The 11,771-nt window shown below is 36.6% G+C and overlaps 1 protein-coding gene across 2 annotated transcripts in view; it reads left to right on the top strand.

Annotated features, from left to right (window-relative positions):
- LOC108739349 (homeodomain-interacting protein kinase 2) overlaps positions 1 to 11,771 on the top strand; it is a 40,317-nt gene that overhangs the window by 16,878 nt on the left and 11,668 nt on the right. The window contains exon 15 of one of the 2 annotated variants that reach the window (XM_018473219.2): positions 1,546 to 1,755. In XM_018473219.2, the coding sequence (XP_018328721.1) occupies positions 1,546 to 1,755 (210 nt within the window). The remainder of the gene's footprint in view (positions 1 to 1,545; positions 1,756 to 11,771) is intronic. The other variant, XM_018473223.2, reaches the window with a different exon arrangement.

Genomic DNA, 11,771 nt, shown 5'->3' on the forward strand with positions numbered 1-11,771 from the left:
ATATAACTTTCTCAATATTTTTATGTATTTTTCATTAGTTTTACCTTTGAATATTGTTTAAGAATGACTATATAAATATTTACATGCCTAGAAATGTATAAAAATTGGCATATTTATTAACTTTGAACTCCCATAACTTTTTATGGGGGTGAGACCGCCACGAACTTTTTATGGTACAGTGGTGGGGGAGACCTCTTTTGATCTCCCCCACCCCCGAAGAACGAAAACAATCATCTAGACCTTTACCATTTGGTCGAAACGTGGTACGATACCCACGATACTGTAAAGAAAAGGTGGAGTAACGAAAGTGTTGAATGTCGTTTAAATGTGCACGCTGGCTTTGAAGCATTTAATTTATTATATATAAATATAACATACATAAATATACATACAATTATATTCTGGTAAATAAGATTTCCGCATTTGTCCATTTCTGTTATCATTATCTGAAAAATAATTAGAGGTAGAAAGGTATGGTTCCGTATTTAAGCCGGTTTCGATTTTTGTCGGTTCCGTATCAAAATCACCGAGCTACGCAATTTGCAACTAACGATAAGTCATGTTTTTTGAAGTGAAAACTTCTTTAGACGCGTTTATTGCTGAGGAGTGAACGTAAGCACACACCATTTTTATTAATGAAATGTTTTAGAAATTAAGACAAGTATGATTACTTATTTTATTAAATGCGCTATAGAGTCTTCCGAGCTCCTGTAAATTTTGCGGGGAAATTTTGTGGCGCGCAATCCGCGGATATTGTTAAAATGTTGTTCTAGACTAATTCCAATATTCAACTCAATATAGTGCTTAGGCTATTAATAGTAAGCCATCGTTGTTTGGTAAACATTCTTCCACCGGTCAAAATGAAATGAATAATCTGTATCTATATCACATTTAAAAGCATGCTATTCGTAACAACTACTGATATCACGGCGGTAATTTAAATTCGTTTCATGCATAAGTATTCAATCATATGGGGCAGTAGTGTGGAGAAATATACAAAATCTAAATTTTAGCCGTTGATAGATATGATTGTATATTTGCAATTACTTTTTATTATCAACAACTTTTCTTTATCAAGGTTTCAGTTATTTTCAAAAATTAAGGGAGTTTACTGCTACACAAATTTCATGTTTTATGCTAAAATTTATATATGATTATGTCATTATGTGTATTAGACCATGCAGGACTTTTGATAAAGAGCAACTTTTTTTTGTAAGATTAATAATAAAAAATATTCCCATTAGCTGCCAACTTAAGTAGACAAATTGTATAATNTTGAACTGTTTAACTGTTTTCCCAGAACGCAGGTACGACACACACATTTACAAATACGGCGCACATGAAGAATGGCGTCCGCGGCTACTCGGCGAATCCATAAGTCGTCCACGCACACGTGTGCCCGCCACACACAAACATGCTCGTGCTCGCTAAATATATATACATATATATATATATATACACGTTTACGTTCAGCTTTATTTTTACTTTATTACTTTATATTTTGACAGTAAATAATTATACCAATTTGATTTTATTTGTGAACAGGTTAATTCATAATACTGATTGTAGACACAGCGGTACGCACATTTCGCCACAACCTTTGGCCGGTGCTGCACGTTTATCACCCCAACATCACCTTGCTGCTGCGGGCCAGCCCCTTTATCATCAAACTGATCTTTATCGTCGTCCGGCTGTATATGTGACGACGACTCAACCTGCATATCTACCTGCTACTCATCAAGTAGCACCTACTGGGTAAGTCAAATTTTACCATTTTGCTCCTGTTTACCATGAGGTATAATTTTTAATTCTGTTGTGATTCCTTTCTTTTCTTCCAAAATGAGATGTTTCTTGGCTTTCAAAATATTTTTTTACTTATTAAAAAAACATATATCAAAGGAAATTCTTGAATTTTTTAAAGTCTATTCATTAACGATTGAGTTGTGGGCGTCTAAAGTTTCAATTATTATTGTATAGAAAAAAATTGAGTTACATAATAACGTGAATAATTAAATAGTAAACAAATAAAAAAAATTCTCGAAATTTGGAGTTGTTTAAACAAAAAAGAAGTTTCAATGTATACCTATATAAAACATTTTGGGGAAGAAGTTAATATTTAATTATTTTTTTAACATTAATGTGAAACTAATTTTGTACTTTCTACAGATTATTTTAAATTAATGAGAAAAAAATTGTTACTACTGTCATGCTGTCGCCCGGAATTGTACCCGAGTCGCTGAGTTACGGACCAACGTTCTGACCACTATGTTACAAAAGCAATTTTTCGTCTTTAATTTGAGGTGATCTGCAGAGGGTAGAAAATTAATTTTACTTTAATGTTTAAAACAATTAAATATTAACCTCTTAAAAATTTTTTCATATATTGTTAATAATGTAAGTTGGTTTCGACTATTCTTGTGACCCGATGTATATGTGTTGTCGTTGTAGTGGCTGTAGCCTCTTGTAGCTTAGTGGTCAGAGCATTGGCGTTTAAAGCCACGGACGTGGGTTCGATTCCTAACGAGGGTGTGACGATATCATTTGCAGTGTAATGACTCGGATATTCAAACCGGAATTGTCTTTTATTAATCGCAAAACAATTTTGTCAATACCAACCTGTTTTCTTTACTGACCTTCACTCCCTCGGTGTGGTACCATCGTTCCTGTGATGTATTCTCATTGCCATGACTTCATATTCTGCGTGCGAATACATTGTGTTTTGTTTGATATTTTTAAAATAAACTAATTTTTGTACTTTGTCAATAAAACTGTACTAATTGTCATTACGTTCAATTGGCCTGACTGCGATAATATAACACGACCGCCACAGTTTTTGTACCCTCTACGTTGGGGTACTATCACGAGATGCACTCTACAGTGCCTCCAGATGTTACACTCCAAATACTCCGGAAAACAGATCAGACAGTGTATTTACTAGCTTCTATAAAACAGAGAATCAGTTGATAGAAAAAAGGCTGGCTAAAGACCTACGAAAGGACAATTGTATATTTGATTTTTGAATACCACATTAGAAAAATAACTAAATTTTACAGTCACTGGCAAACTTCTTGTAAAACGTTTTTTTAAATAAGCGTAAATAAAGTAAAATTGCATTACATTGTAGTGAATGAATCAGTATTCCAGCAGTAAGAAATGTTGAGACGAACGATGCTCGTGAGTGGGGTTGCTGGTCTACCAAGAGAAAATCAGCAATCCATTTTAACCGATTGGTACCATATGCCGTTTACAATCTTAAATTCCTCGGATCATAATTAAGGTCTTGTCCGGATCCCCCAGACCTACTGCTGGCCCCTTAATATCATTAAACTAGCCATGCCAAGAACAAGATGTGGGTTGGATGGGATAGTTCGGAAAGTATTTCGAAGCATCTTAGATGTTCTGTTTCGATAGACTAGAGTGGAAATATTCACTGACAAACCACGAGGGAACAGGTAAAAACAGTGGATATCTATAAAACCTTTAGATGCCATAAAGGCGAGACATGAAAGTACTCATGATCCTTCGCAGCAACGGCGAAATACGGTCTGCGAAAATTATATTTAAGGAGGAGACAGTGTCTTGAACGAATGCCGCAGGCAATCAATACTACAGCACCTTCGATGCACCCGAAGTCTAGCAGCCTCAGGTGGTAAATCATGCAGTGAACGAGATTGGGATGACAAAATGAACTTCCTGGAAATTTCCGAAAATAATCATGATGTAAGAATAAATAATAATGTATCCGAGGGAGAACAGTGGATGCAACAGATAATTCAAGACCATTGATACAAGTAGTGTGCGAACAAGAAAATTAAACAGTGAAATAAATGTACAGTGACATAAATAGCCGATTGTAAGTTTAATAACTGTGTATACTACAACTGTTTTTAAAACATCCACGTTTACAAACTTTTATTACCTTGACGATCGTTTCGTCACTTTGTGGTTTCTTCAGAAGATACACTAATTCTTTATAACTGCATAAACGGTTTCTGTGATAAACTAGTTATAAACGAGACTTATTTAAATAAGTACATGTACCGGAAAATTCGTTACAATATAACATTCTGCTTGGTATATAACGAGATCCATAGAATATGAAAAATTTTCAGTCATGATTTTATTTGATTATACATAGCTGTGTGAATTTTCTCAACAATTCGCAATGCTGTTGTGAAAGCAGTTAGACTTAATGTTTTTTTCCATTTTTTACCTTTTCATATGTTGTAGTTTATTTATAAAATTAACCGACTGCTAACAATTTACGGATACAAAAATAGAAAAGGATATTTAATAGAGATGTTCCGACTATGACTTTGGCCGACTAGCCGATTAATCGGTTTTAATGAGGCCGACTAGCCTGTCGGTCAAGCCGATCACGGTTTCGGGGATATTCGGCAATTTCCATGATGCTTCGTTTACAGCTTATTTGAGCGCAAGTTTTGCTTATTTCGCATTGTTTCTTGATTTTCGCTTTTGTACGGGTCACAATAGTATTTTTGTGTAAAAAAATAATACTTTTCTTGTTCATTAAAGTGAAAGAGCTCAATTACAATTTAATGATGTCAAAAAGACAGTCTCGCACATGGACTTTTTTTTACCAATTGGACAATGATTCTTGTAAAGTCAAGTGTAAGCAGTGTCAAAAGATAATTCTCTTGGTGGACAGGTAAAAACAGTAAATACTACAAATATAAACAACAATATCAAATGCGGAAATCCAACCGTAATACCTTAATTAGGTTCTCTATGATCAAATGCTCGACCACAGACTATTCCTTCCAGTCGCAAATCCAAGTCTGTTAATAACACAAATTCGTACTCTTTTATTTGAATAAGAAGAATATATTTGTCAATATTTATTGATGAAGATAAGACGATATGTGTAAGACTGATTTTAAAATAATAATGTTAATTAACAATCAAAGTTTTTAGTTTGTGTAATTCCTTATATATACAGTGTATGGAGAAATACATATAAAGTAAGAAGCCGGATAGTCGGCGAGCTTTCCGAATAGTCACCGACTACGAAAATGGCGGAACATCATTAATATTTAACGTTGGTTTCACAATTATCTGTTTCTGTTAGATAACATCTTAATAATTATGAATCTGCTCTTCCTTTTTTCTTCGTTTTCTCCTTTATTTCCTTTTTCATTAAAATGAAAACAACGAAAGCAAAGAAAATTATGAATATACCAAGCAGAATGTTGTATTGTAACTAATTTTCCCATACTTCTACTTATTTAAATAAGTATTGTATTTATGGCTGGTGTATTTATCACAGAAACCGTTTATGCAATTAAAAAAAATTCGAGTATATTCTGAAGAAATCACAAAGTGGCGTAACAATCGTCAAGGTAATAAAAGTTTGTAAAATTGGATGTTTGGATAGTCTTCACTGTAATTTATTTTAATTTCAATATAATTTTGTGTAATATTTGGACTTCCATTAAATATCATCCCAGAACTTATGACATCATCTTTATTTTTTATATACACTATATAACTAGGTGAATCCAAGTCATAACCTATAAAAACTCCTTCTTCTGATTTTTTATCCATCTTCCTCTTGTGATCTTGAATAAGGACATAGCATTCACTTCCAAATATTCTTAATTTTCTGACATCAATTTGACGACCAAACCATAATTGTGCTGAAGTTTTGGGCTTTACACTACTGGTGCCAGTTTGTTAAACGTAATAACTACATAATACATAGCTTCAGCCCATAAATTTTCATCAAAACCTTCACTATGAATTACTGATCTTACTCCCTCTACAACAGTGCGCATCTCACGTTCAATGCGACCGTTTTGTGGCGGAGTATATGCACATTTTTAGAATGCAGTATAGCTAATTCTGTTAAAATCTGTTTTGATTCCTTATTAAGCTGATTTTCTACCATTTTTATGTATATATCTAGTTTCTTAACAACCTCATCTTTAGTTTTAAGAAAATAAACAGTTCTGAAGTGTGAATAATAATCTTTCACTAAGAGAAAATACTTTGCTGCTCCTAGTGATTTAAATATTCATTTCTCCTAAATCTACATGAATGAGATCTAAATTTTTCTTAGCTACTTTTGAATTTTCTGAATATGAAACTTTGTGCTGTTTACCGTAGACACATACTTCACAGACCTAGTTATCCTAGTCGTCAATGTAATCTACATTATTTAATTTCACAACTTCTTTAACATATTTCAAATTTTGGTGAGCTAACATTTCATGCCATATTTTGACAGAGATACCAATTAAACACTTGACTATTAATATTTAAATTACTACTTGACTGTACTTGACTTTTCATACATGTTTGACTAGTTACTTTTTCTTCACGGAATAAAATCCTGAATAAGTCCTCTTCACGCTCAGCTACGAATGCTATTTCATTGTTATTATCAAGAAATATAGACTTTTCTGAGTTTGCACTCTGTACATAACGCCTATCTAAATAAATATCACCTATACTAGTTGCTTCTAATTCAGTGGCATCTCCTATAACTATATGTACAGGATCATCTAAACTTTTATAAGTGATAAATAAATCTCTGTGACGTCATGTGCTGTGTAGCACCACAAGTCTTGATACCACACTCTATCACTCCTATTCACTGACTGAATATTCTTAATATTAGCACTTGATAGAGCTACAGTGATACAAATACTTCTTTTTTGGTTACTTTCTTGAATGTTTTGATTTCTTTTTGGGCATTCTTTAGAGAAGTGACCTTTTTCTTGACAATGATTACATGGGTATTTATTTTTACAATAATCTAAATACTTTTGACATGGTTTACCAGTACAATTTTTTTAATATGACCTTTATTTCCACATATAAAACACTCAATTGTAGAATTATTTGACTCACTATTTGCTGACTGTGATTTTTTATTTTTCTGATTGATGTTATAAGGCATTCTTACCATTTGAATCATTTGATTTTCACTTATGTTTAATCACTCTTCTTCTAATTGTAATCTTTCAATCATTTTACTTAAAGTCTTATCAGCAGTAGATGTGCTATCCCAGCCAATTCTAAAGTAATACAACGTAGGTGGCAAATATCTAGAATTCTAGTCATGACCCAACTATCTTTAATATCATCTCCTTCAGCAGTTAAATCTTTAGCTATTTGTTGCACTTGCAAACAATTTTCTACTACAGACTTTTTGTCATCATATTGAAAAGCAAAAAATTGTTCTTGCAGACCTTCACTTGTAGCATCTGACTTTTTGCCATACAATGTTTTGAGTTTATTCAACAATAAATAAGCTGACTTGCAACTAGCTATTTTTAGAGCTATATTACTGCTAACGTTCAGACCTATGAGACACCTAGCTTCAAGATCTCATTTTGTCCAATTAACCACTGTTGCGGCTCCTTCAGGCTTCACCGTTGCTCCAGTTGCTATATCAAATAGGCCTTTCGTTTGCAGTGCTAGATCTAACTTGAATCTCCAATGACGTATAATTAACTTGACCTTGAGCATTTTCGGTTAAACTTTCCAAATACAACACTATCCATGGTTATTTACCAAATATACCATACTGACTTAATACATTTGATAATTATTAACTAATCCTGACTTAACCTCTCTCAAATGTGCTATCAATTTTCACTCTGGGTCCATAACCTGTTATAATTAATATAATAAACAAAGTGTTACCTTTCTTTCCAGACAGACTTAATTTACTTATTATAAAATACAATACTTTTAGCAACTTAGTAGTAATTTAACTTTAAGACCTATGTAACAGTTTTCTTTTTTAAAAATTATCTCCGATTTCCGGAAAGATTAAGATAAAAATTACTGTATGTATTCAAACGCCCTTTGTTGCTTGTATATAAATTTAAATTCAAATTTGAATTATAAAATAAAATAAATTAATTAAATCCTGACACCTTTCGTTACGAAACACAGGTACTTCGTACTCGTGACCTACGCAATAGCTGGTACGCAGACAGTCCCGTTGAACGTAATGATTAGTACATTGTCATTACCGTTCTATTGAAAAAGTTACTGTTAGTACCACAAATAGAAAAATTAGTTTATTTTGAGAATATTAAGCAAAAAACAGTGTATTCGCACGCAAAATAGGGGGGCACGGCAATGAGCATACAGGAACGATGTACCTCACCGAGGGAGTGAAGGTCAGTAAGGACAACAGGTTGGTATAGACGAAATCGTTTTGCGATTAATAAAAGACAATCCCGGTTTGTGTATCCAAGTCATTACATAAAAAACAGAGATTCCACGTGATACTATTATCGGAATACGCCATTTCTATGACCGTGTTCAACACACTACACCTACCAGGATGTACCTTCGTTGCTTTTGCGAATTGTACCGTTACTATCGCCATATAAAATAACCGGCAGTGTGGGGTTCTTCACAACATGTAACGACGCCGCATTACACAATTACGCTAGGAGTAATTGAGGCTTTCGGCAAGGTCATTACCCCTGATGATTTTGTATATCACTGGGGGGTGCGAGGTGGCTCATTCTATTTCTTTTTCATGTACCTTTTGTCGTAATTTTTCCAGAGTACTGATCAAACATAGTGTATATTACTTACATAAAGAAAGAATCTTCCTTTGTTATGTCAAATAAATTCTTTTTATTTAAAGGAATACCTGCTTCAGCTTTTTAACTTTCTTTAAATAAAAGCATGCAGGCTTTCACGACTGGCGTCATCTAAACTATTATAGTCTTTCGGGCTTTGGGGTCGTAACCTAGAGGCTGGTTTGTTGCTGCTTATCAACGCCTGTGGTTGACATCTTCATAAGTGCTGCCGATGACGGAGTAGATTTCTATCTCGAAGTGTTCTTCTCGTCTGTCTGCTGTTGTGTGTAACGACCACTCTTTTTTTGTTTAGTTTTTCCTAAGGGTAAATCTTCAAAAGACACCCCTCTGGGTAGTGTCGAATTCTCCGAAGTGTCTACCGACTAAAACCTCTCGTGTAGGGAGATCCACCCAAAGGTTATACATCTCAGGGAAGCTTGGGAAAGGAGAGTTTTCAAGGGGGGTTAATGGTGTGGATGGAAATCGGTGGCCCGCCTCAAAGAGTTGGGTGGGCGCTCGCGCCATAGAGCGTAATTAGAGTTGAGTAAAAGGTGAACAGCTCAGGAGAAAAGGTGACAGGGCCTTCTGAAACGGTCATTTTGTTTAGAGGACAGTCAGAAAGCGTCGAGATAGACGAGTTTGGGTGACCTGACACTGAGCCCCTGAGATTATGTGCCGCGAATCTGCTTACAGACAAGATAGGCCAGTTTCTTTTAGAATTTGGATGTTTCTGATGAACCATCGGTAGTTGCGTGTGGAACGAAGAATCCACATGTAAGTGCCTTGAAGAATTTGCAGGCGGCGGGGATCGGTGTAGCCCCAGATAGAAATGGCGTAGGTGCAAATGCTTCTGATAATTGCGTTGAACGCACGGATTTTTGTTTAATGAGAGATGTTTTGGAAAAAAGCTTGAGGGAGAAAAAGGCGCTCAGAGCCTTGGCATGGGTGGCAAGGATGTGTTTTCGCTATGTCAGTGTTCTGTCAAAGATGACGTCAGTGACGGTGGTGTTTACGAAAACCTTGTTGGAAATCGGTTAGGAGATTGTTTTGCTCCACGTAGCCAAGAAGCGGTTGTAGAAGGATGGATCAGCGAACTAAGCAGATTGATGGGTCTGCAGCCTGAGGGATTGCTGAGAGACTTCCCTTTTTTGGGAGACAAAAGAGTGTGTCTTCTTTTCATACCAAAGGAAAATGGTGGAGCCGCATGATAGCGTTTTTGATATTGCATAGTCCAGTTATCTGTTTTGGTGACATGACTGTTAAGACACCGTTGGGAATTCTGTCCGTGCCAGAGGCTTTTTTCATTTTCAGAGATTGGATATAGAGGAAAATTTCACTGGGGGACGTATGTTTAAATTCAGAAACAGTAGGGACGAAGTTTTGGAAGGCGGCTTGGGTTCGCTCGTGAAATTCGTCATGATTCACAGGGCTGGGTAGTGGGGAGCACTGGAGACAGATATGCCAAGGTTTCAACTATTTTCTTATCTGATGTGTATAAGAAGCCATTTTGCTTTAATTGTGGGAGTGCTCCAAGTGCTTTTGTGGTGGGTTTTTGCCTGGGCGATGTATTCGTTAAAAGTGGCGCTGCGGAATTCTGTGAGGCGAGTTTTGTTCTCACTAGAGAGCGTTAAGCTTTGCCACAGACGGCAAGTTTTGTTTTTCCTATTAACGAGGGCAAGAATGTCTGCAGTGAGAGTTTTGACTAGGGCGGACGTGGGACGGGAGATCGTGGAGAGTTCGGTTGCGCTGGTAATCTCGTTTGAGAGGAGATTCACAGTTTCCTCCTTCCCGCTATTATGCGAATTGAATGAAAATGTTTCGAGGGTGTAGCGAAGGTGTGGCTAGTCTAGTGTAGTGGTTGGACTTGGGGTGTTGTTTGGACGGCCGACTTTAATTAGGGCTAGAAGGTGATCCGAGCTAAGTGCTTTGATAAGATCAACAGAAAGCGTAACATTTTTTGTAACGAAAATGTCGAGGATGTCAAACAATTGATTGCGGGGGCAGGGAGGAACGTGGGGTCAGGGGAGGTTCAATTGTGAGGCTGAAGTCGAGAACTTTGACAGGATAGAAGACGCCTTTTTTATTGGTTTGTCGACAGCTCCAAGAAACGTATTTAGAGTTGAAATCGCCTGTGACGATAGTCGAAGCGCCTGAGGGCTTGAGGAGGGTTGAGTTCAGAAAGATTTTGATCCGAAGGGGAGGTTATAGGGAGATGATCCTAAGAGGGCCGGATTTTAGTAAGACTTAGATGTCGACTGCTTTAAGGAATTTGTGATCAAAGGGTTGGGCTTGTACTTTCATGAGTTCCTAACAAAGATGACTACACCGCCTCCACCAGGGTTTCCACGGCCCCTTCTGTAGGTTGAGAAGTTCGGGACGATAAATTTGACTTTGTGTTCGAGTTCAGTCAGTTTACATCTAATGCTTTGTGCATTCCAGGTAACTATTCTAAGCTTATATAGGTGGGTTGTATTATACATTGGTGGGTGTTTGTAAGATCGTCGTTTGAACCATGGCCTGGATTCTCTGTTCTAGAGTAGAAGTTGCAGAGGTGTTTGGGATCGCATTGCGCTGTTGGGAAAAAGAGGGAGGAGCTGCTGCCACTGTAAGCCTTTTGAAGGGCGTCCTTGCGGGGAGAGTTATTTGACGGGGCGCTGATTGTACGGTTTTTATGTTAGTCGGAGTGTTAGGAGGAGATAATGGTTGGGGGTACTGTTCTCTTTAGAACCTTGGTGCAGCCGTGGTATGTCGCGCGGTGGTTTCCCTTGCAGTTACAGAAGGAACAGACCCAGACAGCGTCACAATAATTGGCTGTGTGGAAGAATTTCATGCAATGGCAGCATTGGGGGATGTCTTTAGTGACTCTTTTTGGCTCACCTTTAACTTTTAACCGCAGACCTTGCCAAGTTCCAAGATTCACTTGGATTTCGGAAAGGTTTTGTCTTGAGAATCGGACACTTAGGGCCAGATTTTTCCACCGTTGTACATTCTGTGGAGGCCGCCGATGGCAAAGACTTTATGAATAAGTTCGTCTTGGATATCATCTGTTGAAATGTCTTCACAAACTTACGGAGGACGACATGAAAGTTCTGGCCTTGTTTAAGTTGATTTGTCGAAAACTCAACTTTTGATATGTCGAGGAACGATGAGAGTCGACGAAAATCGTTCATGAAGTTTAGGTAGACTCTTATGTATGTATTC

The sequence above is a fragment of the Agrilus planipennis genome, unplaced genomic scaffold (genome assembly GCF_000699045.2).
Source record: "Agrilus planipennis isolate EAB-ADULT unplaced genomic scaffold, Apla_2.0 scaffold198, whole genome shotgun sequence".
Taxonomy (NCBI): Eukaryota; Metazoa; Arthropoda; class Insecta; order Coleoptera; family Buprestidae; genus Agrilus; species Agrilus planipennis.